Below are 26865 nucleotides of genomic sequence, written 5' to 3'. Positions count from 1 at the left end.
TTTATACCTGTTTCAGAGAGAGGGAAATAGGGGACTGCTTGTCCTCTCTCAAGGGAGGGCAAGAGAGCTTTAGAAAATTTTGATGCCCAGGTACTTACGCCAATTAAATGAAAATTACGGCGGATTTGGAAAGCTCCCTGAGAGATTGCAGTACGGGGCCAGAGTTTGAAAACCATAGCCCTGGACCTTGTTCCTCACATCCCAGTGTGGTCCTCTGACCCACAGCATCGGCATCACTGGGAGCTTGTCAAAAATGCTGAATTCAGGCCCTATCCCAAACCTACGGGTCAGGATCTGAGTTTATCAAAGTCCCCACGTGATTTGCGTGCACACTAAAGGCTGAGAAGCCTTGCTATAGAATGTACCTCCTGTCTTCTAATGGAAGTACCTGCAGAAGTAAGAAAAATGCCTTCTAAAATGCAACCAAGTGAAGGAAAGTTTCGTTCAAATTCACATTTACTCTAAGTGACAAAAAGGCGCATTACATTACTACAAGGCTGTCATTCTTCCCCCCCAGTTGTTTCTTGGTTCACCTAGGAGAAAAGATATCACAGGCCAGGGGCTCCCAGGAGAGCGTAACTCCTTCCAGAGTAGCATCTCTCATGGCCTGCAGTCACCATGCTTCACCTCCGTTGTTCCCCACAGCGTCTGATGGCGAGCTGTCGGGACCGACTGCTATCAGATCAGCCCTAACCTAGCCCCGTCCATTGCTCTGTCCCTGTATTTCCTGAGAGTGTCTGCCATGTGTTCCCTCAGGGTGCAGTGCGCACAGGCTGATGCGGCCCGATCTGGAGACCTTCCCCGTCTGCCCTGCGTGTGCCCTGTGCTGGGTACAGGCCTGGCTGGTGGGGGCGCGGGTGCAAGGAAGACATGCTTGGTGAACACTAAGTTACGTGGGGTCAGAGCTAGGGGAGATTTTGGAACAGGCATACCCAAACTAACCCTTTCATTCCATAGGCAGGAGGTCACCTGAGAGGAAAGGCCTTACCTTGCTAGGGTTGCACATGCGTTGGACTGTGCAAGTATACAATGTCTGAGTGTTTTCCGATTAAAATGCTGCTTTGCCCCTGGAAGATGATCTGATCCCTGTATTTCCTGCTGTACCCCCTCACAGGCTGCTGTTGTACTTGATCTTTTCTGTCCCCCTGCTCCTGCCCCTGGCATGGCAGACAGTCAAGAGTCCAAAGCAGATGTGGGCAGAGATCCAAGAAGGCTGCCAGGAGCTCCCACTGAGATCCAAATGCTCAAGAAGCTGCTGCTATTTAGAGTACACAGCCCCGTAATGAAACAATAGGGGATGGATGCTGTTTTCAGAGAGATGCTGATATGTAATTCAGAGATTGCCCCCTTTGAATGAAACATCAGAACTTGCCTTGCCTCTAGGCTGACTCACTAGCAGCCTCAGGAAAGGGAAGCCCAGGCAGCCTCCTCTGCACCAGCTTGACTGAGCCAAATCCCCAAAAAACCAGGCGGACTTGTCCAGCTTCCCGCAACTCAAAGTTTGGCCTCTGGTTCCCAAGGGCATTCTGCGTACCGCCACCCTGTGGCTCCTCTCTGGGCAAGGCCTCTGTCCCCTTCATATGGATAAGGTCGCCACCTCTTACCGTTTCCTAGTGGTCCGTGGTCACTACCTACTCCACTTCAGCACAATCTGTGCTCATGTGACCGAAGTCACCAAGGCTGCTTTTCCTGCCTCTTGCTCTGAGGTTGAAGATGCCTGGTTGGAGGGAGACTGTGACGCCAGCCCCGTCCCCAGGGGTGGGTAACTAGGAGCTTCAGGGCATCAGCAGCTGCCTCCTCTCTCCCTGGGGCTCCAGCCTGGGATTTCTGATCTTTTCTTTCTTTTCCTGGCATCCTCCAGATGACCAAGGAAATAGAGGTCCCTGGCGCTCTGTGGGGGAGTTAGGAGGTGCCCATTACCAAGTCTGATGGAGGGCCAGCTTATGTTACAGGGAGAGCAGGTGTCTCCTAGTAATGAGGGCTTCATATCAGAAAACACACGTGCACACGTTCCCCACCCCCACACACCTCACTTATTCATCTTATTGACAGGGTACTTCTATCATTTAAATGCGTCGGCGCACTATAGCCATCTTCTCACTTCAGACCTCAGACCCCTCAGAAAAGGGGATTTTAATGTCCATACAGAAGTCACTGGGACCAGAAATGAGGAGGTTTGGCTCCTGGGCCCCAGCTTTGTCATCAGCAGCATTTTTCCTCTGTGAACCTCTGGTCCCGGCCTAGAAAACAAGAGGAGAGGGAGCGGGGGTGGACAGGGAGTGTACAGGCTGTCTTCTAGTCCTGAAACCCCAGGAACCCTGTGAGTTGGTCAGGTAGTAGTGGGCTCAAGGATCCAAGGAGGGAGGGAGGGATGGGACGGGAATGGGGATTATATTCAGAATCAGGGCAGGGCGCTCTGGAGAGGTGGTAGGCCCAAGTCAACTGTGTGAGCCTCTATAGCGCCACCTGCTGGAGAAGATTGGAGAGTTGGAGACCAGTTGCAGGGCTGGGGTCTATTCTCTCTCTCTTTTTTTTTTTTTTTTTAAAGATTTTATTTATTTATTTTACAGAGAGAGATCACAAGTAGACAGAGAGGCAGGCAGAGAGAGAGAGGGAAGCAGGCTCCCCGCTGAGCAGAGAGCCTGGTACGGGACTCGATCCCAGGACCCTGAGATCATGACCTGAGCTGAAGGCAGTGGCTCAACCCACTGAGCCACCCAGGCACCCCGGGGTCTATTCTCTTGTCACGATGATGGGGCTGGGACCTGGGATCTCAGAGGCTGCACACAGTGGGGGCAGCTGGTATGTTGAGAGCTGACAAGTCAGAGCTCTTCGGGAAGCACAGGGTGGGCCTGAAGGCCTCACTCTGCATTTCCTGTCTGGAAATGTTGTTTCTCAGCATTTTCCTGAGCATGCAGTTTTTCCCCATGTGTCTGTCAGTATTAAGGAAATAGAGGGCAGATGACTTTCTTTTCATGGATTTCATGTTCTAGTGGAAGAGAGTGTCCACATCCATTGAACATATACTGAACCTTTAGTTCTTGCTGTGTCTAGTATTTATTGAGTGCCTTCTCTGTGTCAGGTGCTGCAGATAGAGCATTAAGGAAAGCGTAGCCCCCTACCCCCACTGTTCTGCAGGGGGATTGACAGGTGAAAGCTATGGCTGAGTAGACATGACCCAGCAACTTGAGGGTGGGAGTAGGGGATTTGAAGGTGGCAGAAGGCTTCCAGAAGAGTTGATGCCTACATGGAGATTTAAGGATATGTAGAAGTTAGTCACGTCAAGAGGCAAGGGCCAGTGCTTCAGGAGAGGACAGAATATTTCCATGGTTCTGTGGGATTTTACCCAGATTAAGACGTAGCCTTCACAGCCAGAGTTCACAGTCTAGTGGAAGAGAGTAGCCCTGACACAGGACAGACCTTGGGTGAATCCCATGGGAGAAGGACACACAGAGCTCTGGGAGTGTAGAGGATGGAGGGCTGGGAGAGAGCTGGCTCGAGGAGTCGCAGCTTTGGGCTGAGCCTTGTGGGATAGGTAGACAGGAACAGAAAATGTGGAGGGGTGGAGTTGGGCCTATCTTCAGGGGTCAAGGCAGGTAAATCTAGGCATTGCACAACTTGTGTGGAGGGGTAAAGACAGAAAGTCAAGGTAAAGCCAGATCTGGGGTAGCACTAGGTTTAGAAATTTGGCCTTGATCTTGTAAAGAGGTGGATGTGGTAAATGCTTCTAAGCAGAGGAGCAAATGCTTAGGATTGAAATGTGTGGCCTGAAGCTTGGGAAGGAGGAGATTCATGTTGGAAATATGCTCATCATGGGATTTACTTGACAATAAATCATAGTTCATGGGAAAGAAAATGTCCTTTCTACAATTTCCCGATTCCCCAAGGTAAAAAAAAAAAAAAAAAAAAAAAAAAAGCTATTTCCCAGTCCTCAGTTTATCAGTAACAAATCTAGCATGTTCCGTTTGTTGACAGCCATCTCCACATTCCTAGAACAATGTATGGTACCTAGTAGAATACGATAAATGTTGTCAAATAATGATTTGGTGGGGAATTATGAGTCACTTTGAGTTATGAACCAACTGTCCTTTACTCTCTCTTAGAATGACACTGTACTGTATTTAGAAAATTATTTTTCATGATCCTTCCCAAAGTTGATATGATCTTAACTGAAAATGATGCCTTTTTAAGCTGTTTATGTTCAAGTTTTTTTAATGCTTATTTTTGTTCAAGTTGTTTTGGAAAAGCTAAAAATATTTTATATCAACCTTATGTTAACATTAACTCAACAGAGTTTCCAGCATTGATTAGGAACATTTTATATGCTTCTGTGACACCTGATCCCTCCAAGTGTTTTGTCCCTTTGGGGTAGTTAGAACAAATGTAAATAGAGTCAGTTTTGTATCTGGTCATCTCAGGTTTTCTTCTGCGTGGACAGCATCCACAATTTACGTGTCAAGTCAGTAAACCACTAGTTAGTAGATTATTTTCTTCCCTCAATGTCTTAACTCATAATGTACTGTAAAATATATCAAAATCACATTGCCTGCCAAGCACTAGCCATGGTAATTCCAGACGAGGTCAGTCTGACATAGGGAGAGCATTTCTGCCAAATCTCCCATTCCTCACCGGTCGGCCTGGAATACCGCCGATGCTAGGCGGAGGTGAAATCCCACAATGAATTTGCAGTATTGCTGTTTGCTCTAAGGGATCTAGAGTGGCTTCCTTTTTCCATTGTGTTGAGGGAAAATAGCAAATTACAGATGTCTCTTTTTGCAGGAAATGTAAAAGCACAGTTATTCTGATAATTTCTTAATGCAGTGAACTTTAAAGAACTTCCTCTTCTCATTGTCTTCTTAAAAAGGGGAAACGTTCTCATGATAAATGAACACAAAAAGGGGGATGGATTTTTTTCCAGTAAACAGGGCTATGGTAACGTCCCACAATAGAACTGTGTTGTTGCTGTACATAGATGTTTTTCTAAAACACTGGCTTTTATTTCCAATATATATTTAAGGCTAATCGCTTCTTTGTTGGTGAAAGCTTTAATTCCATGAGGAATGAAGACAGGATAAATATCAGTTAGAGCAGCATAAATACTGTTCTGAGCTGACCTCAGAACACATTTTGAGTTTTGTGCTTGGGCTGTAGCCTGACGCATATATTGAATTCTTGGCTCAGGCCACCTAATTTATTTACATATTTTAAATCTTTCAGTTTAAAAAAAATACACATCTATTTTTTTCACATCATTAGTAATTACTCTTCCTTTTTTTTTTAAGATTTTATTTTATTTATTTGACAGACAAAGATCACAAGTAGGCAGATAGACAGGCAGAGAGAGAAGAAGCAGGCTCCCTGCTGAGCAGAGAGCCAGCCCTACATGGGGCTCGATCCCAGGACCCTGAGATCATGACCTGAGCCTCAGAGGCTTAACCCACTGAGCCACTCAGGCGCCCCAGTAATTACTCTTCTTAATAAACCTTTTACTTTGGAATTATTTTAGACTTACAGAAAAACAGCAATGATAGTACAAATAGGTTCCCTATACCATCGCTCACCAAATTTCCCCTAATGTTAACATTGTAAGTAACCATGGCATATTTATCAAAACTAAGAAGTCAACTTTGGTGTGTTACTATTAACTACAGATTTTATTCAAATTTCACTCGTTTTTCCACTACTGCCCTTTTTCTGTTCCAGGATCCAATCTAGAATCCTACATTCTCTGGCTTCTTTTGTTTTTTTTTTTTTTTTTCTTCTTGTAATTAAGCTTTTTAAGAAGGTCCTAGACTTATCAAGATTTCATTTGCAAGAATAACATCTTAAGCATGTGTTACTTTGCTGATAGGTTGGACTGATGAGTTTCTAAAATGTCTTTGCAGAGATTGCCTTACAGCAAGTTTCCATGTTCTTCCGATCAGAACCAAAGTGGGAGGTGGTAGAACCGTTGAAAGACATAGGTGAGAAACTGGCACGTGCCTGGTCTGTTCAAACAGATCACAGAACTGGACTCTTTGTCACGCTTTCCTATCTGTAGCCCAAGAAAGCTCTTCCACGCAGGTGATTTCTTTTTCTTTTTGCCTTCCTACTGCTTGAAGACGCAGTCCGTAACTTGTATACTTAATGAATCTTGGGTAATGTGCCACCTGGAGACTTGGGGGGTAGTAATGTGTATTTTCAGAGCCGTCCATCATTCTTCATCTCTCTTTCTTACTACATCTTAAGTGAAGTGCCCATTTTCCTGTGCCCATGAATAGTTTCTTCGTTTGCAGTTGTTTTGGTGTTTTCTGTGGGTTTTTTTTTTTTTTTTTGCTTTGGGGTTTTGTTTTGTTTTTCTTAAATACCATCTTTCCCATGTCAACATTACCAAGTGGTGGTTTTACTGGTGCCAGTATTGCAGCGGGTAAGATTGCCAGCCTTGATTTTTTAAAAATTACTTAGTTGGTGAAACTTTTTTCTGTTGGTGTAAAAATTATTTGCTATGACTGCATCTCTGCTTTTATGCAGGTTGGAGGATAAGGAAGAAATATTTCTTGATGAAGATTAAAAATCAGCCAAAGGAACGGCTAGTGTTAAGCTGGGTGAGCTGGTTTTTTGCTTTGGTCTCCTTTCATGTACTTGAGATGGGTTTATAAAAGCAGATATTGAAAAAGGATAATTAAGAAATTGCACTGTTCTTCTGAGTGATGTTGTAAAGGCCTCTTCAGTCCTACATCAAAGGAGAGTAATTTTGAGTCACTTTGCTTATTCACTTGGTTATATCCATGTGATTGTATTTGATTAATTAGTAAACATCTGGAAAGAAACAGAACAGCTTAAAATAGTTTTGGAACCTCTTTAGGATTGGGAATTTTACAGTTTGTTTTAAAGAAAAAATACACATTGCTTTATGTTCTCTCTTGCTTCGGGAGCTCTAGTGGTTTGGCTAATGGAATTTGATAAAAGCATAGTTTTTTGGTTTTTTAAAAAATCTTTTTGCTTTTGTTTTTGTTTTTTTTTAAATTTTAGGCAGTTAACATACGGTGCAATATTGGCATTCAGTGACAAATCACTTATACATAACACCTAGTGGTCATGATAACAAGTGCCCTCCTTAATGCCCATCACCCGACTTTGTGTGGCTTGCACCTTTGGTTTAAAGTCATATTTGGACAAATGAAATAAAGGGAAAGTTTTACAAGGAATTTTTCTTTTGGTAACTTAAGGCAACACCCTGATATTTTCCCCCATGTTTCCAGGCTGATCTTGGTCCCGACAAGTTTCTGTCAGATAAAGATTTTCAGTGTCTAATCAAACTTCTGCCTTCCTGTTCGGTGAGTACGAGCCCTTCTATTCTTTCTCTTTTTTTTTTAGTCTTTTATTTTTAAATAATCTCTACAGCCAGTGTAAGGCCCAAATGCACAAGCCCAGCATCAAGAGTCACATGCTCTACTGACTCAGCCAGCCAGGCACCCCAAGGCCTTCTGTTTTTCTAGGTGCTGCTGACAGATTCAGAGTGTTTTCTTGTAGGTGGCCGTGGACAGAAGAGCTGGAAATGCTCTGTAGGCTCAACAGTGTGGAGAGGTATAGTAGATTTCAGTCCACGCTAAAATTGCTCAGGGCTGCTCCTGTAGCTCAGAGACCAATTTTTTTTTTTTTTTTTAAGATTTTATTTATTTATTTGAGAGAGAGCGCACAAATAGGGGGAACGGCAGCCAGAAGGTGAGGGAACAGCAGCCTCCCCACTAAGCAGGGAGCCCCATGTGGGGCTCAATCCCAGGACCTGGGATCAACACCTGAGCCAAAGGCAGACACCTCACTGACTGAGCCACCCAGGCACCCCCAGAGGCCATATAAATGGCATTCATGACATCGGCACAACCCATGAAACTTGACAATTGTTTTAAGCAAATATCCGAGTAAGAAAGTACCCACTTTGTTCTCAGTAAGGATGTTTGTATCAGTGGAATTGAAAGATCTAGGGGCGCCTGGGTGGCTAAGTGGGTTAAAGCCTCTGGCTCGGGTCGTGATCCCATGGTCCTGGGATCAAGCCCCGCATCAGGCTCTCTGCTCAGCGGGGAGCCTGCTTCCTCCTTTCTCTCTGCCTGCCTCTCTGCCTACTTGTGATCTCTGTCAAATAAATGATAAATCTTAAAAAAAAAAAAAAAAGAAAGAAAGAAAGATCTGTTTCTAGTCTGAGAAAACAGAACTAGTTTGGATTTAGATAAGCTGAGTGAGGGAAGGCACAAAGAGCCCTTTTGCTGTCTGAATCACTATTCTCACAGGCCAGCTAGTTGGCCTTTAGGAGTGCTGGCCATTATTTATGCTAATGTACAGTTCTGATCCAAGGCTGTTACTGGAAAGAAAATACATCACTGTATTTCAGAATATATGCAGAATGTCTTCAGGAAAAGACTAATCTGGCCAGAAAAGCAAGTTAATACTGATGTTCTTTATCTGTGGTCCGCATGAGGATGGAGGACCCTAGAATGAGTCATTCTTGAGCACAATTATGCTGACCTATCCAGTTGGGTAGGCAGGTTCATTTTTGAAGATAGAGTGTCTTGTCAAGCTAGCAAAACCAAGCTTTTAATAAGGTGTGCAGTGTAGCCAAGAAAAATGCCATGGTCTTTGTGTGTGATTAGTTGTGTGCCACAGGCTGTCAGCATTCAATTCCAAATTTCCTTTAAAGGTTGTGCTTTTAAAAAAAAGAAGGTGGCACAGATAAGTGGTGCATATTAATTGTAGAAAAGTTAGAAAATATGGATAAGCAAAAATAAGAAAAGAAAACTCACCTGCAGTCCCAAGCAAACCAAAATGTCTAGAACTTTATATGGTTATTTTTTTGAAAAATTGCACATACACTCTTTTAAAACCTGATTTTTTGGTTAATGGTATATCATGCACATCTTTTATGGAATAAATATAGTATAACATCATTATTACTGGTTGCATAGACTATCGTTGGCCTTATCTTCATTTATTCAACTAATCTTCTGTGAGACATTTGGACCACTTCCAGTTTTTTCTTCTTATTTAAAAGGGAAAAAAGCCACAGTGAACAATTCAGGCTAAATATTTGTACCCATCCTTAATTATCTTCATCAAATAAATAATAAGAATTAATAAGGGAGATATTTTGAGACTGGATAAATATCCTGTTCTTACCAAAGCCCTACTAGCTTTAGCTTCATTGAGATTTTCCAACACCATCATTCCTCTTAGGTTTATCAGTTGGCATACTGTAAGGATGAGCTTCCTATTCTCTCTTCTTGGTCTGTTTATATCAGTATGGACTCAACAATTTTTATTTTATTCACTGGGTTCCTTTTTGGGGTGATGAAAGTGTTCTAAAGTTAGATTGTGTGGTAGTTTATATAGCTCGGAATATACTGAAAACCATTGAATTGTATACTACAAATAGGTGAATTATAATGGTATATGAATTATATAGATATGAATATATATGAATATATGTTGTATGTTAATATCATATATATTCATATATAGAAGAATTATATTTTAATACAGCTGCTACAGGATCAATGATAATCATTTTGATGTGATAGTCAGAAGAAACTTCATGATCAAGGACTATATTTTCCTGGGCATACCCTTCCATCTCCCAGCCCACTCAGTCCGAACCTTCCCAAACCTTTGCACAGCTCAGCAACTATGGTTTAAATTATAATGGTGCTCGTTTGAGCAAATGGACATGTAACACCTGTTTGAAGCCAGTTGGTTCATGCGACCAAAATTCCAGGTCATAGGAGGACTTTCAGTCATTAAATAATTAGTCTTACTCTCCACCCCACTTGGTTGACATCAGTGGCCCCTTCTCAGGAAGACCTCGTGAGTCATCACACTGCACCCTGCAGAAGATGGATGGGAAGATTCATGCTAGCTGCTTTGGATAAGGGCCAGGATGCCAAAAGATGTGGCTTTTTTGCTTGTTTTCTGGCTTTTACGCTCCCTGGCTTGGCCCCAAACAGCAGTGTGAAATGTTACGCAGCGCTGTAAGCAGACACATTTGTCCTGGTCCTCACTTGGCTGTGCTAGGGTTTGGCTGTATTCTCTACCAGTGTACAGAGGCAGAATATTAAAGCCATTATCCCCCAGTCTGCCTGAGCTCCGAGCATGTGTATCCCCAGGCACGTACCTTCACGTGGAGAGCTCACCATGCCAGCTGTCCATGTCCCTTTGTCTGTATAATTGAGGTTCCTTCTCTCATTTTAAGAATGATCTGCTTGGGGACGCCTGGGTGGCTCAGTTGGTTAAGCAACTGCCTTAGGCTCAGGTCATGATCCCAGCGTCCTGGGATCGAGTCCCACATCGGGCTCCTTGCTCGGCATGGAGCCTGCTTCTCCCTCTGCCTCTGCCTGCCATTCTGTCTGCCTGTGCTCGCTCTCTCCCCACCGCCTGATAAATAAATAAAATCTTAAAAAAAAAAAATTAACTGCAACCTCATCAGAGACCCTGAGGCATACAGCCAAGCCAATCCCAAATTAAAAAACAACAACAACAACAAAAAAAAACAAAAAAAACCAATCTGCTTGTTGATCATCTGATAAGAAAATGCCACATGTTCAGGGAATATCCCGTTTATGTGTAACTAAAGTGCTGTGATGGTACTTAAGTCTATGTAACCAGATTCTTGATCTCAAAGGACCCAGATGTTGATGCAAATAAATGTGAATTTCTTTTTTGTTTTGGCAGCACCCTTATATCTATCGGGTCACCTTTGCCACAGCTAACGAATCCTCTGCATTGCTTATTAGGATGTTTAATGAAAAAGGAACTTTGAAGGACCTGATCTACAAGGTACTTGTGGTGCAAGTTCATGGTCATAAAGAGGTTCTCAAGTCCCTTCAGAACCTATCACAGATTCTTGATCCCTCAGGTTCCGGAAGTTAGGCCCTGGGGTTTTATTTTAATTTTGATTTGATTTGGAATTTATTTTGATTTTAGCAGTAAAACTATCCCATCTGGTTAAAGAGCATTCCTTTCCCCAAATGAAAGAAGGTTGAATAGGTAATGGTTATGTACATGACATTGTAGGCTGCTCTCTCAAGTGTCTTTCACTTAACGAGCAATACTGAACTATCTCAGTAAAGTTGGAAAATAAGACTCTGGGGTCTGCTAAGGCCAAGACCAGGCCCATCTTCACTGGACCAGAGAAGGGATGCAACTCAGGTCAGCCTCTTTCTATCAACTGTACAGACTCTTGTACTTTAAAAACCCACATCCTGTGAGCTGACCTCATCTGGCACCCCCAGCTGCTTAGAGCCCTGCCTGTTCCAGGAGGCTACGTGTGGTATTCAGACCTGCTGCTGTTCTCTTACATGCTCTTTGTGATTTTCCAAGGCAAAACCAAAAGACCCATTCCTAAAGAAGTACTGCAACCCTAAGAAGATTCAGGGCCTTGAACTCCAGCAAATAAAAACATATGGACGGCAAATATTAGAGGTAAGAGGTATTTAATATTTGCTTAGTTTGCATTGGGATTTCACTCAGATTACTGTATTCCTTTGGGAAAGTTCTTGGGATTGCTTATAAACAGATGGCATTGTCCTATTTTATCCCCAAAAGCAAGTATTTGAGACTAAGGTAGCCAATTCAGATCTACAAAAATTCCAAAAACTTAGCTATTAGAATTTAGTGTCTGATTTTTAAGAACCTCACTGTGCAGATACCAACTTTTGGGTTTAGTTGATCTTTATCTTTGTGCCAGGATTGTTGATTTTGTTATATCAATATATAACCATCTGGCTCCCTTGCAGAAGTGAAACTAGCATGAAAAGCTTTTCCCATATCACTCTCTAGAGCCTTGTTCTCCAGGCTTCTTAGATTGTCCGACCTTATCAGTGAAAACAGTTTAAGCATAACCTCCCCCAATAATAACTTATATGTATGCACTACTACTAATATATGTTGTGTATTATAAGTTAAGTTAGGAAAGAAGGAGTTCTGGAGCCCCAGAAAGAAGGAGATTAAAAACAAGCAAATAGAAAGAGAAGTCATATTTTCTTCCAGTCCTCAGTACATTGTCGTGGGTATCCCCTTTGGCTAGCACTGCTCTGGTTCATGAGGTTGTTATGGGTGTATCTCCAGGCATCTCCCTTTGTAGGTGAGCCTCTGTTTAATAAATGGCAGCTGAAATGTTTGCTTCTTTCTGTGGGAGCCTGCCATGTGTTCCTCTTAATAAACAGCCTAATATATTCTTTTTTTTTTTTTTTTAAGATTTTATTTATTTTTTTGACACAGAGACAACAGCAAGAGAGGGAATACAAGCAGGGGAAATGAGAGAGGGAGAAGCAGAGAGAGACACAGCGAGAGAGGAAACACAAGCAGGGAGAGTGGGAGAGGGAAAAGCAAACTCCCTGCTGAGCAGGGAGACTGATATGGGGCTTGATCCCAGGACCCTGGGGTCATGACCTGAGCCAAAGGCAGATGCCTAACAACTGAGCCACCCAGGCACCCCAGCACAATATACTCTGAGAAGAGATTGGACTAGGGATATTTTTCACTCAACCCCCTTTCCTGAACAACTAACTGGCTGATGCCCTGGCTGATGTTAGCTGATGTTAGCCTTACTCATCTGTGCGGGAGGGTCAAGACTTTGGTCTGCAAGGAGCTGGCCTGTTGAGATCGGAAAGTGCTGGAAGTCGAACATTAACCCCCAGCTTTGGGTTAATAGAAGCTGCATCTCTGTTCTTTGGAAATGAGGGAGCTTGGAGTTGGGTCTCATAGCTAGAAAGCATTCAGCATCACCCCTTTTTCCAAAGAAATGGATGGAGAGGGCATTTTTCTTTAGGAATCTCCTCAGTAACCAGTTTTGTTTCAAAATATAGTGACTTTAAAAACGAAGTTTAACCTGTCTCATAACTGAATGAGTTGGGGGGGGGAATTTAACCTCTACGTATTTTTTTAATAGGTACTGAAGTTTCTACATGACAAGGGATTCCCTTATGGGCATCTTCACGCCTCCAATGTGATGCTCGATGGTGATACTTGCCGGCTGCTAGACCTTGAAAATTCCTTATTAGGCCTCCCTTCCTTTTACCGATCCTATTTCTCACAGTTCAGGAAAATCAACGTAAGTTGCTAGAAGTAACAGAAACAGAAAATTAATTTTTTGGTATAACTGATCCCCCTGGCAGGACCCATGATCTGCCCATGTAAGAAATATGCAGGGTAGGACATGCCTATTGACTCTGTTCTCTCACAGAGTATCACTCTATCTTTAAATGCCTCATTGAAATGGTAGATGAGATAAGGAGGGACATAGAATCATGGACTGGAAAATAATGGGGAGTAGGACCAGGACCTTGGGTCAGAGCAGTGCCCTGTGAGCTTTTGCAAAAGGCCTTGGAGTTGTGTTTTCACTACCAGTAATGAGTGGGGTTGCCCCTGGGCCATGTTTTTCTTGGTGAAAGCCTAGGGAAGGAACATTGGGATTCACAAAGCCAAACTGAAAGATAACCACCCTGCTCTCTTGTCTTCCACAGACATTGGAAAGCGTGGATGTCCACTGCTTTGGCCACTTACTGTATGAAATGACTTATGGAAGACCGCCAGACTCAGTGCCTGTAGATTCCTTCCCTCCTGCACCGTCTATGGCTGTGGGTCAGTACAGGCTTTGAAAGAGTCTAATGGGCCCCGGTAGTCCACAGAGCTACTCACCCCCTTTCCAAATCCAGGAAGGACCCAGAGGAAGTTGCCATGTTCCATAGCCAGCCAAATCCAGTTTATAAAAGTAAACCAGGTCTGAGTGATTTATTTAAATTAACCTCATTAAAAATTCAGATGGTTTGTCCATTTGTCGAGCTATCTAAAACCTCAGGAAACATACTGTAACTGCATTCAAATTTTGGAACCAGGAGGTTGTAAAGAGAAATCTGCCCAGATCGAGTCTGACATAGAAGCAGAAGCTAGGAGCAGGCAAATTGAAGCCAGCCTTTCAACTGGGACAGGTGTCAAGGGCCAGACCAAGGCTTGAGTGGGACCTGCAAGGGATAAGAGAGCCATGGGCTGGACATCTGGTAGATAAAAGGCTGGCAGGCCGAGAGCAGGGAAAGGGAGGCAGGAATATAGACACCTGGCAGATTGGATCCTGGCGTTCCTCCAGCCTTACTTAGGGGACTGAGAAGGGCCAGAGGACAGGTGGGAGACACTTTTGGGAGCGGGACATGGGGACTGATGCAGACTTATCCAGGGACCCTTTCATCCCATCTATAGCCTGCCCAGAACTCACTGTTAGAGCAACACCAAGAGGGGAGGGCAGGGTAGCTCTTGGACCACTGAGCCTCTGAGATGTGCAAGTTAACCCCCTACCAAATGCTAGTTTTGTGTCAAATTAGTGGTTCAAGAGTACAGGCCCCAAAACTACTGGGCCTGTGTTGAGTGCGAACAGCTGAAACTGAACAGTGACCTGTGAGTAGAAAAATCTGGCTGCTTTTGTTTATATCATCCAAGGTGTTGGATGATGAGACATCAACAATTGGCATTTTGTGTGCCAGTTTTGATTAAAAAGAAAGCAAGCAGCAAAATGTTTTCCAAGTTCAGAATTTTCTGTGCAGTGTTTACTCTTCTTTTAAGAGAGCAAACACTTCTATGAATGATATCTGGAATCCTTCCTCCAATTATCTCTGAAATATATTTAGCTTTCTATCAGCATGTGGTTTCTGAACCATTTATTTTGAGCCATCGGTAACATGGTGTTGCCAACATTCCCCTCCCCCATGTATGCCATCTGTCTGTGCGTGAAGAGTTTTGACACCGTCCTGATCAGCCTGCAGACAGTTGTTGCGAAGTGGTGTCAAACTTTTCATCACCAAGCGGATTTGCCAGCCTGTTCTGTGGAACTAAAATGTGAATCTGTTCATTTCAAGTGGCCGTGTTGGAGTCCACGCTGTCTTGTGAAGCCTGTAAAAATGGTATGCCTGCCGTCTCCCGGCTCTTACAGATGCCGTAAGTCAATCACACGCCTTGTTTGTCACCTTCCTAACTGTGTAGAACGCTGGACCACGAAGCCAGGGGCCTGGCACCATAGTAGACTCAGGTGTGGTCCTTGCGGAGTCGAAGGGACATGCTTGTTTTTGGTTACTTACAGCATGATATCGTGAGCTGTCAGCTGCCATGGTCTGAATGCTGTCCCTTGACGTCCGCATCTTCACGTGTGTCTCTCCCTGTCGATGTTAGCGTCATGTGTGTGTACATGTGCCCCCCCCCGCCCACCCCCACTTAGGACACTCTGACAGACAGCCCGCTGGAGCACTGTCCTTCGTGACCCTGTTCCGCGCACCAGCTGGCCCTCAGCTGTGGCTGCTTGTGCCCTCCAGGAGGAGGGCTGCGGGTTTCTGCCCACCCCACCACCACCACCTTTGTTCCTCTTCTCCCTGGGTAACATGGGTTACACATCTAACTTGTACCAGGCATTGTGTTAGGGGCTTGGAACGCAGAAGACGTTCTCCCTTAGACTGGGTTAGTCTCCCTTAGACTAGGTTATGACTAGTTCATCAGGACCATCAAAATAGTGCTGCAGGGCCTTGCCTGTAGCTATGCTTTCTGTCCCTTCTTGGAGAGCACAGCAGCCTTGCTGAGAACGGTGTGTCTGAGGTTAGACAGAGCTGGGGGTGCACACAGCCCCCCCACTTCTGGGTGGGGAGGGTGACCTGGGGCAGCTTTCCTGCTTCTAGAAGCTGAAGCTCCCCATCTGGGAAATAGGACTGGTAGTGGGCCCCACCAGAGAGGATCGTTGGGAGGAGTGAATGAAGCGATTCCTGGTGTAGTGCTTCGCGAATGTTAGTCATGATGACTGTTGATTCAGCGTCTATTTTGTGAGTGGCACATATCCGCGGCACACCCAGTGCGTCATCTGTGCCAGCTTGCCACATAGCAGATGTTCGCAGGAAACAGTGATGCGGGGAAGCAGGGCAGGGCTTAGCTTGAATGTGTAAGGCCAGAGCTCAGGGGAGCTCCATGCCGTTAGAGAGTGTGGGAGCTGCCCCAACCCCTAACGCTGCCCCCGCCCCGCCCCTGCCCATGGATATGGCCTTTTAAAGTTCAGCTGACACCGGTGTGTTCCTCTCCCAAGCAGCCACCTTTAATAAGTGTGAATATGGAAGAATAGACCCAATTAGGGAAATGAAACAATTTTTGCACAAAGTCATTTTAAAAGAAAATGCCTTTGGGGCGCCAGGGTGGCTCAGTGGGTTAAAGCCTCTGCCTTCAGCTCAGGTCATGATCCCAGGGTCCAGGAATCCAGCCTTGCATTGAGCTCTCTGCTCAGCAGGGAACCTGCTTCTGCCTCTCTGTCTGCCTCCCTCTGTGCCTACTTGTGATCTCTGTCTGTCAAATAAATAAATAAAATCTTTAAAAAATAAATAAAAGAAAATGCCTTTGTAGTTGGGGAACAACCCGATTCGTGCTGCTGTACTTGGGTTTGCGTTTGTAGCCGCCATGGTCCAAACCTCTTCCATGCTCCTCCCAGCCATCGAAGTCTAAAGGGAAGCCACATTGTTTTTTCCTCACTGAGGTCTTTCTACCCTGCGGCCTTCAGTCTTGAGAAGAATACTTGAAGAGGCGTGAACTCTGTTCAGTTAAAATGCTTTTTCTGGAAGTAAATGGGCCTGTGCCCTTGATGGGGAGAGTTCTGTCTCTACTGCCAGAGGTGCCCAGGGAGCACTGTGGGGAAAAGTTAACTGTATCATTTCTACTTGTGAAGTATTTCCTGTTTTTTAAAAAGGGGACTCCGCAAGGCAAGGCTCCTGCAGAGCCATGGGGCCACTGCCCAAGCAGCCATGTAAATTCCCCAAACTGTCTTAGCCGAAGTAGCTCAGAATCCCTCATGTTGTTGTTTCTAGTCACATAATTTTGGAAGAGAGAATTTATATACTCTAAAAGCTGCCTTTTTAAAAGAAGATTTTATTTATTTATTTTGTTTATTTCTTTGACAGAGAGAGGGAACACAAGCAGGGGGAATGGGAGAGGGAGAAGCAGGCTTCCCGCTGAGCAGAGAGCTTGATGTGGGGCTTGATCCTAGGACCGTGGGATCATGATCTGAGCTGAAGGCAGACACTTAACAACAGCCACCCAGAGCCCCCTGGTTTGTTGTTGTTTTAAGATTTTATTTATTTATTTGACAGAGAGAGATCACAAGTGGCAGAGAGGCAGGCAGAGAGAGAGGGGGAAGCAGGGTCCCTGCTGAGCAGAGATCCTGATACAGGGCTTGATCCTAGGCACCCCAGGTTGTTTTTTTGTTTTTTTGTTTTTTTTTAAAGAGAATATAAGAAATACTTCTCAGAAGAAAATTATTTTCTTGTTAGATTCCAATCAGAACAGTGTCTTTCTACTTAATGTTTTTATTTTACTGAGCTCTAGAATAATTTTTTTAAAGATTTATTTATTTAAGAGAGAGAGCGCGAGAGCAGGGGGGAGGGGCAGAGGACAAGGGAGACAGAGAGAGAGAGCATCTTAAGCAGACTCCACACTGAGCATGGAGCCTAGTATAGGGCTTAATCTCACGACCTGGAGATCATGACCTGAACTGAAACCAAGAGTCGGACACTTAACTGACTGTGCCCCCCCACAGAATAAATTTTATCCTTTTCTTGGGTTTAATAAAAAAGGGGGAAAATCGGTTATTCTGTTTAGAAATATCTACTGCATAATTATTTGCAATATAATAACTTACAAAACTAATTTTTAAAAGTATTTATTAGTGTATTCTACAGCATAAGAGGACCGTTGCCCTGCCATGTGGGGAAATAGTCTTCAGTACAGGGCTGACCCAGTCTCTCCTTGGTACCACCTCTGATACTGGGGGGCAGTGAGGAGGTGCTGAGCTTTTTCTGTGGTCACATTGGGTGGCCCGTAAACTTTGAGTGTGTCGATCAGCATGAAATGGTGGACTGGGCCAGGGCTGGGGGACGTGGGAACCTCATGGCCTAAAGATATCTCGTCCTGTTTTGATCCTGTTCTGAGAGGACATCTGGCTTAAGAAAGATTTTGTTTGTTTCTTTTCTTAACAGATTATTCAGTGATGTTTTACTAACCACTTCTGAAAAGCCACAGTTTAAGGTAAAGCAAATCATACCATTTTTTTTTTTTGGTTTGTGACATATATAAGTTGATGTTGAAACTTAGTGCTTTTAAAAAAATTATTGAAGTAGAATTGACACGCCACATTATGTTAGTCTCAGATGTCCAACAACATAATGACTTGATATTCGTGTACATTATGAAGTCATCTCCACAATAAGTCTAGTTAACATCTGTCACTATATATAGTTAAAATTCTTTACTTCTTGTGGTGAGAATTTTTAAGATTTACTTTCTTAAAAAAAAAAAAGATTTACTTTCTTAGCAACTTTAAAGTATACAATATAGTATCTTAATAATAGTCACCATGCTGTACATTATGTCCCTATGACTTAACTTATTTTGGGACTGGAAGTTTGTACCTTTTGCCCCCTACACCTGTTTCATCTGCCCCACCCTCCTGACCTGGCAACCACCATTCTGTTCTCTGTGAACAGTGTGTTCTCTATGAGTTCAGGTTTGGTTTTGTTTTTAGAGCCCACATATAAATGAGATCATATGGTATTCGTCTTTCTCTCTCTAACTTACTTCACTTAGCATAATGCCCCCAAGCTCCATTCATGTTGTTGCAAATGGAAGGATATCCTTTTTTTTTTTTTAAGATTTTATTTATTTATTTGAGAGAGAGTGCAAGTGAGCAGGAGCAGGGGGAGAGTCAGAAGAAGAGGGAGAAGCAGGCTGCACACTGAGCAAGGAGCCCGATGTGGGACTCGATCCCAGGACCCTGGGACCCAGACCCGAGCGGAAGGCAGCTGCCTAACCAACTGAGCCACCCAGGCGTCCCAGGACTTCCTTTTTATGGCCAAGTAATATTCCATTGTGTATACCCACATTTTCTTAATCTATTCATCCACTGATAGACATTTAGACAACCATTGTTTCCATTTCGTGGTATAAATAATACTGCAGCGAACATGGAAGTGCATATCTTTTTTTTTTTTTTTTTAAGATTTTATTTATTTATTTGACAGACAGAGATCACAGTAGGCAGAGAGAGGAGGAAACCGGCTCCCTGCTGAGCAGAGAGCCCAATGCAGGGGCTTGATCCCAGGACCCTGGGATCATGACCTGAGCTGTAGGCAGAGTCTTTTTTTTTTTTTTTAAAGATTTTATTTTATTTATTTGACAGAGATCACAAGTAGGCAGAGAGGGAGAGAGAGAGAGGAGGAAGCAGGCTCCCTGCTGAGCAGAGAGCCCGATGCGGGACTCGATCTCAGGACCCTGAGATCATGACATGAGCCGAAGGCAGCGGCTTAACCCACTGAGCCACCCAGGCGCCCCCGAAGGCAGAGTCTTTAACCCACTGAGACACCCAGGCACCCCAGTGCATATCTTTTTGATTCAGTGTTTTCATATCCTTCAGATAAATAGCCAGAAGTGGAATTGCTAGATCATTTGGTAGTTCTATTTTTAATTTTTTGAGGAGCCTTCATACTATTTTCCCAATTTACATCTCCACCTATAGTATAAAGGTTTCTTTTTTCTCCACATCCTCGCCAGCAGTTGTTATCTTGTCTTTGTGATACTAGCTGTTGCAACAGATGTTAGGTGATACCTCCTGTGGTTTTGATTTGCATTTCCGTGATTAGTGATGTTGAGCACCTTCTCATTAGATGTTGGCCATCTGTGTGTCAAGTTAGTGCTTTTTTTAATCAAACAAGAGAAGATACAGTATTTCTTTTAATTGACATACAGATAACATGCAATATCCCCTTAGTTTGTGTACCTCAAAGTGATTTGATATTTTTTATATATTATGAAATGATCCCAACAATAACTCTAGTTACCATCTGTCACCACACAAAGTCATTAAAATATCGACTATATCCTCTATGTTGTAATGAATGTAGATTATTAATTTTATAATGGAAGTTTAGGTACAGAGTTTATAATAGTGAAAATTTGAAAACATTCTAGTATCTGTGCTGCCAAAGCGAGCACTTGAAAACAATCTAAATATTCTAAAATGAGGGACTAATTTAAGAATTTATGGTGTATCTGTTTGACAAAATGTTTTATATCTAATGAAAGTAAAATTTTTAAAGACATTATAGTAGCATGGAAAACGACTATTTGGGCTAAGGTGGAAAGACAAGCAAGATAAAAATACAATGTGTAAAAAGAATACCTTGTCTAGCAGAAAGACAGCAAGGAAAATCCTGGTCGTGTGGTATCATGGGACGAGTAGGGGCTTTAGAACCCAAAAAAACTCAGGATGATGCCTTACTTTGCTTTTTTTGTACTAGCCATTTATCTATCGCTGCTTTTCTCAGACATGACATTTTTTTAAAGATTTTATTTATTTGTCAGAGAGAAAGCACAAGCAGGGAGAACAGCAGGGAGAGGGAAAAGCAGACTCCCCACTGAGCAGGAAGCCCCATGGGGAGCTTGATCCCAGAACTCTGGGATCCTGACGTGAGCCAAAGGCAGATGCTTAACCGACTAAGCCACCCAGGTGTCCCATCATACACGACATTTGACATTTTGGATCGGATAGTTGTATGTTGTGGGGGCGGTCTTGTGCATTGTCAGACATTAAACAACTTCCCTGGCCTGTACCCACTAGATGCAAACAGCACTTCCCTTCCACCCCAGACATTGTGATGATAAAAAATGTCTCCAAAAATTGGCAAGTGTTCCCTAGAGAGGGAAGGGAGCAAAACAACCCTTATTTGAGATCTCTCATCTATGGGCCTGGTCTTTGAGTTGATATTTACTCAGTGTGTACAACTGGTGAGTAACACCTGTTTATTGTTCTTGGTCAACTGAGATGAATAGAGACAGGGGTACCTGGGCGGCGTCGGGGGGCAGGACTGGCTCTCCTCAGGGCTCAAGGTCAGTTCTGTTCTGGGCAGTAGGATGAAGGAGGATTCTTCCTCCTCTCCATATTCCAGAAGAACGTGTGATATTATTATGATGAAATTCTGTTTAGGAAAAACAAAAACAAGGTGGGGTCAGAAGATTGTACAGGAGAGGAAAACATTTTCCTTTGTCCTGTTTTGCCAGTCCGAGGAGTTTGACAAAAATAGCTTGTTTGAATCTGAAGTAGGAAAGAAAAACATTTAAATCCATCTCTTCTTCACTGAAACTCCCCAGGAAATACATTTGGCCTTGTAAATAAATATGTTCTCCCCAACCCTGTCCAGCCTAGGAATTATTACTAGACCTTGTTCTTTCTCTGAACCAGAGAGTCTGTGCAACAATGACAACATGATTTAAGAATCAAGGTTAATTTCTTGTGTATGTACATTCTTTCTGGAAAGATACACAAGAAACTGGTGACATTGGTTGCCTCCATGAAGGAGAACACATTGGCAGACTCGTTACTGTATATGTATCCTTTCATATCTTTGAATTTTGAACCATATTACCTATTCAAAGGTTTTTAAATTTTAATTTTTAAAAGAATAATAGAGACAGGGGCACCTGGGTGGCTCAGTGGGTTCAAGCCTCTGCCTTTGGCTCAGGTCATGATCTCAGGGTCCTGGGATCAAGCCCCAAATCGGGCTCTCTGCTCAGCAGGGAGCCTGCTTCCTCCTCTCTCTCTGCCTGCCTCTCTGCCTACTTGTGATGTCTGTCTGTCAAATAAATAAAATCTTAAAAAAAAGAAGAAGAAGAAGAATAGAGACAGAAAGTTCAACATGATCCAGCTGTCTGTTTCCCAGGCCTGAAACAACAGGTCAGAAGCATACCAGGTACCAGGCTAGAAGAGTATCTTCCGGAAGAGTATCTTCTGGCAGGGGGCGCCTTTGAGGCTCAGTCCATTGAGCATCCAATTCTTGATTTCAGCTCAGCTCATCATATCAGGGTTGTGGGATCAAGCCCCACATCGGGCTCTGTGCTGAAGCCTGCTTAGGATTCTCTCTCTCCCTCTAGCTCTCCAAAAAAAAAAAAAAAAAAAAAAAGAATATCTTCTGGCAGGAAAAAGCTTAAGCTTATGAAATACAGAAAATAAAACTTTCACAGAGAAAATTTCTCTGAAGTTATAAAATACGACAATTAATTGAATTGGTTTGTGTGTGTTCCAATAAGCTGTATATATTTTTTATTTTCATTATGATAAAAAAAAACATAAAAGTTATCCTATTAACCATTTTTTAAAAAGGTTTTATTTATTTATTTGACAGAGAGAGATCACAAGATCACAAAGACAGAGGCTTAACCCACTGAGCCACCCAGGTGCCCCCCTCTGAACCATTTTTAAGTGTACACTTTAGTAGTGTTAACTGTGTTCACATTTGTTGTGTAACATACTCCTAGAACGTTTTTATATCAGTAACTGAAACTCAAGACCCATCAGACAACTCTCACATTAACCCACCCTCAGCCCTTGGCAAATACACTTCTTTCTGCTTCCATAACTTTGACTTATATACCCGGAAGCTTACAGTATTTGTTCTTTTGTGACTGGCTCATTTCACTCAGTGTAATGTCCTCTGTGTTCATGTGTTCCTTTTTTTTTTTTTTTTTCCTAAGATTTTATTTATTTATTTGAGAGAGAGGGAGAGAGCAAAGAGAGAGGGAGAAGCAAGTTCCCTGCTGAGCAGGAAGCCTGATGTGGGGCTCGATCCCAGGACCGGGGATCATGACCCTAACCGAAAGCAGACACTTAACCCACTGAGCCATTCATGTTCCCCAGGATTTCTTTTCTTTTCTTTTTGAAGACTGAATACTATTCCACTGTATGCACATACCACATTTTGTTTATCCATTCCTCTATCAATGGACATTTGGGCTTTTTTCACCTCTCAGCCATTGTGAATAATGCAGTGAACTTGGGTGTGCACATATCTCTTCATCACCCTGCTTTCCAGTCTTTGGGATATGTACCCAGAAGTGAGATTGCTGGATCATGTGGTATTTCTATTTTTAACCATTCGAGAAACTTTGTGGTGTCTTCCACAGTAGCCACACCATTTTACGTTCCCACTGTCAGTGCACGAGGGCTCCAATTTCTCCCTGTCCTCGCCAACACTTGTTATTTTCTGTTTTTGCAATAATGACCATCCTAATGTGTGTGAGGTAGTATCTCAGCATGGTTTCGATTTACATTCCTCTAATGAGAGATGTTGATTAATCTTTTCATACACTTGTTGCCCATTGTTAAATCTTCTTTGAGGAAATGTCTCTTCAGGTCCTTTGCCTGTTTTTTGTTTTATTTTCCTCTTAGATTTTCTAATCTTTTTTTTTCAAGCTTTATTCTGGTATCATCTATATTTTTGTGACACATCCGTTTTTTTTTTCCATCAGGTTATTTATTTTCTTTTGTCAGGTTATAAGAGTTCTTTGTATATTTTCGCTCTTACCCCTTGTAGGATTCCCAATTATTTCCTCCCGTACCATAGGTTCCTTTTTACTCTATTGATCATTTCCTTTGCTATGCAGAAGTTTCCAGAAAGTTCTCTCTGTCTGTTTTTGCTTTTCTTGCCTGTGCTTTTGGGGTCTTATCCAAAATCATTGTTAGATCCAATATCTTAAAGCTTCTGTTGTGTTCTAGGAGTTTTATAGTTTCAGGTCTTCCGTCCAGTTTTGAGTTAATTTTTGCACATGGCATAAGGTGAGGGTCCAGCTTCATTCTTTCACATTCAATTTTCCTAGCACCGTTTATTGAAGACACTGTCCTTTCTCTACCATGTATTTTTGGCACCCTGCTCAAATATCATTTCACCTTCTACCACATGAGAGTTTTATTTCTAGGCTCTCTATTCTGTCTTCTTGGTCCATGTATCTGTCTGTATGCCAATAGGACATTATTTTGATTATTGTAATTTTGTAATATATTTTGAAATCGAGAAGTGTGATGCCTCCGATTTTGATCTTCTGTTTCAAGATTGTTTAGCCATTTGAGGCCCCTTGAGTTATTTGAGTTACTTGGAACATGTCATGTTTATTTACATGTTTCATATATTCATTACTAAAAAATGGTACTGCGGTGAGCATGGAGGGGATGGATAATATTCGAGTGGGTACCTGTGACTGGTTCTTTTTTTTTTTTTTTTAAGATTTTATTTATTTATTTGACAGACAGAGATCACAAATAGGCAGAGAGGCAGGCAGAGTGAGAGGAAGGGAAGCAGGCTCCCGGCTGAGCAGAAAGCCCAATGCGGGGCTTGATTCCAGGACCCTGAGACGATGACCTGAGCTGAAGGCAGAGGCTTTAACCTGCTGAGCCACTCAGGCGTCCCCTGGCTCTATTGCAGACTCCCTCCTTTGTGATAACCAACCAATTAAGTCCTGTATTAAAACCAGGGCTTAAGAAAATCTCTGACCATTTTATTCAATGGGTTCTGTATTCTTTTCTTTCAGATCCCCACAAAGTTAAAAGAAGCATTGAGAATCGCCAAAGAATGTATAGAGAAAAGACTAATTGAAGAACAGAAACAGGTACATGTTACTAGCTCCTTAATGGCTTTTGATCTTTTAGTGTCCCCATCCTTTGCCGCCGTATTCCCAGTGACTTACCTTTGACTGGTTGTTCATTCCAGAAACGTTTCTTGCATCCTTGCTCTGAACCAGGCTGCATGCTCAATGCTGTGAGGTAGCCAATTACTTCACAGTCCTGCCCTCAAGGTGCTGAGCCTGTGGGGGGAGACAAGCACATCCATAACACATGGTCTTCCTTTATGATTGGGGCAGGCAGGGTAGAGGTGGGGGGCACACGTGGTCCTTGTTCTGAAGGTGCTGGGAGCCACACTTGTCTTCCATAGAGGAGCAAAGGGCAGGAAGGAACAGGAGGAAAGGAGAAAGGTCTTCAGCTTCTGGAAGACTCTTCTCTCAGACATCCAGACCCAGGCTTGGAGGCAACAGGCTGAGGAAGGACAAAATTTTCATCCAAAATAACTTGATTTGGCAAAACATGTTAGAGATTTTCACTGATGTAGGATACACTTACATTTGTGATGAATTGTGGTCTCTCAAAGATTCACCAGCATCGAAGACTGACAAGAGCTCAGTCTCACCATGGATCTGAAGAAGAAAGGAAAAAGAGAAAGATTTTAGCTCGAAAGGTAAGCGTGGTGTCTCTGGATTCTCTGTGAATTCTTTTTTTTTTTTTAAAGATTTTTTTTTTATTTATGAGAGAAAGAGAGAAAGCATGAGCGGGGGAGAGGGAGAAGCAGGCTCCCCCCTGAGGAGGGAGCCAGATGGCCAGGCTTGATCCCAGGACGCTGAGATCATGACCTGAGCCGAAGGCAGTGGCTTAACCCACTGAGCCACCCAGGCATCCCCTCGTTGCGAATTCTTGGCTACATGTGAAGAAAGCTGTAGGTTAATAGTGCACATTTAGTTAATGACAAGATTTTGTGCTATATCTCCTTGAAAGCTAAAACTATTTCCAGATGACTGATGCAGCTTTGAAAAAAGAGCCACATAATATCAGTGGAGAAATGGACTGTATAGTTTCCTGGCTTGCTGGGATGATTACAGCCTAATGTAAGTGGGGAGAATGACTGGCCTGAGATAGGAAACTCAGCGTTCTTGGTTTTATTCCCCTTTTTGGTTGTGGCTCGTGGCTTCTTAACTGTATTAAATTATGAGGCCAAATATGACCTCGTGTGTAGCTAGTTTCACTGTGTGCCTGGAAAATATTTGTGTTCTAACTCTCGGCTTCAGTGTGTTTATCCTTTGCTGCCCTCCATCTCTCTCTCTTATTTTTAAAGAAGTCAAAACGATCTGCTGTTGAGAACAGTGAAGAGCATTCAGCAAAATACAGCAACTCCAATAATTCAGGTAACTGGTTATAGATTGTAGTGGGGCCTCCGGGCCCACGGGTCAGGATGAGGAGTCAAGAGTTTTTGGCTTCTAGTGGCCAGACACTGAGCAGTGTAGGGAACAAGAGAACCCTGCCCCTAGTAAAGAATTGTGACAGCATTCACGGGCTCACAGGACTCATGTGCTGAAGAATCCTCAGAGGTTATGGGGTAACCCGGTCTCTGCACTAATGGTGAGATTTGATCAAAGATGGGCTAGAGGCATGGATGAAAAACAACCCCAACTAACAACACGAGGCCTCTTGTTTGTTAGTAGAACCTTCTTGAATAGAAACGACCCTGAGTCTTGCCCTCTACTCTGGTCCCTACATGGTGGGAGGAAGTGCCCTTATACGTGGGTTGAGGAAAGCACTGAACAGTGTGTGGGTGTGGTGGGGGGGGTGGCAAAGAGCATCATTCCAGAAGGGCTGGGGTGGCACAGAGCATGGTCCTCTCACCCGCTCCTGGCTGCCCCTCGCCCAGCCCCGGTGGCTGTGGACCTTAGTATCTCCATCTTCAGAAATCAGGGCCAAATTGAAAGATCCTTTGGGGACTTCAGTTTTCCACCTTATGCATCCTATGAATCGTTTTTTTTTCTTCCCCCTTATGAATCTGTGAGGTAGAGTTCCACATAGAGAGGGCATGGCTTTATTCGAACCTGCACAGCTTCAGCTTAGCCTGGAGGGCCAAGGAGAGGGGAGGTTTTGTTAGGTTGAGGGATAGCTGCGTATACTTTGAGACAGGAGAAGGGCTGAGCAGAGAGGGAGAAGCTGAAGATGTGCAAGAGAGAGCGACCGGAAGGCCAAGAGGTTAGGCTCAGGAGCCCAGCTGTCAGCCTCACCAAAGAGGAAGCCCGTCCATCTCTTCCTGGGAGGCAGGAGCCAGGAGAACTGGATGAAGAGGCAGAAGCATTTAAAAGTGGAAGGAAGGGAGGACATGGAGGGTGTTCATAGCTCGTGCCTGCTCGGGTCTTCCCCGCACAGTCAGTGAAGAGATGCCTGCCAGGGCACACAGGACTCGAGTCCTGGACCGG

The 26865-nt window shown here is 43.5% G+C and overlaps 1 protein-coding gene across 15 annotated transcripts in view; it reads left to right on the top strand.

Annotated features, from left to right (window-relative positions):
* Positions 1 to 26865, top strand: part of PXK (PX domain containing serine/threonine kinase like) — an 81148-nt gene that overhangs the window by 40983 nt on the left and 13300 nt on the right. For all 15 annotated transcript variants that reach the window (XM_082739395.1, XM_082739399.1, XM_082739401.1 and 12 more), the window contains exons 5-16: positions 5886 to 5963; positions 6511 to 6584; positions 7242 to 7316; positions 10699 to 10803; positions 11347 to 11448; positions 12917 to 13078; positions 13491 to 13608; positions 14874 to 14952; positions 18015 to 18063; positions 24391 to 24468; positions 25005 to 25091; positions 25743 to 25812. In XM_082739395.1, the coding sequence (XP_082595521.1) occupies positions 5886 to 5963; positions 6511 to 6584; positions 7242 to 7316; positions 10699 to 10803; positions 11347 to 11448; positions 12917 to 13078; positions 13491 to 13608; positions 14874 to 14952; positions 18015 to 18063; positions 24391 to 24468; positions 25005 to 25091; positions 25743 to 25812 (1077 nt within the window). The remainder of the gene's footprint in view (positions 1 to 5885; positions 5964 to 6510; positions 6585 to 7241; positions 7317 to 10698; positions 10804 to 11346; positions 11449 to 12916; positions 13079 to 13490; positions 13609 to 14873; positions 14953 to 18014; positions 18064 to 24390; positions 24469 to 25004; positions 25092 to 25742; positions 25813 to 26865) is intronic.

The sequence above is a fragment of the Mustela nivalis genome, assembly GCF_964662115.1.
Source record: "Mustela nivalis genome assembly, chromosome: 1".
Classification (NCBI taxonomy): domain Eukaryota; kingdom Metazoa; phylum Chordata; class Mammalia; order Carnivora; family Mustelidae; genus Mustela; species Mustela nivalis.
The sequence above is the reverse complement of the archived record's forward strand: the minus strand, read 5'-3'. Positions and strand labels throughout refer to the sequence as shown.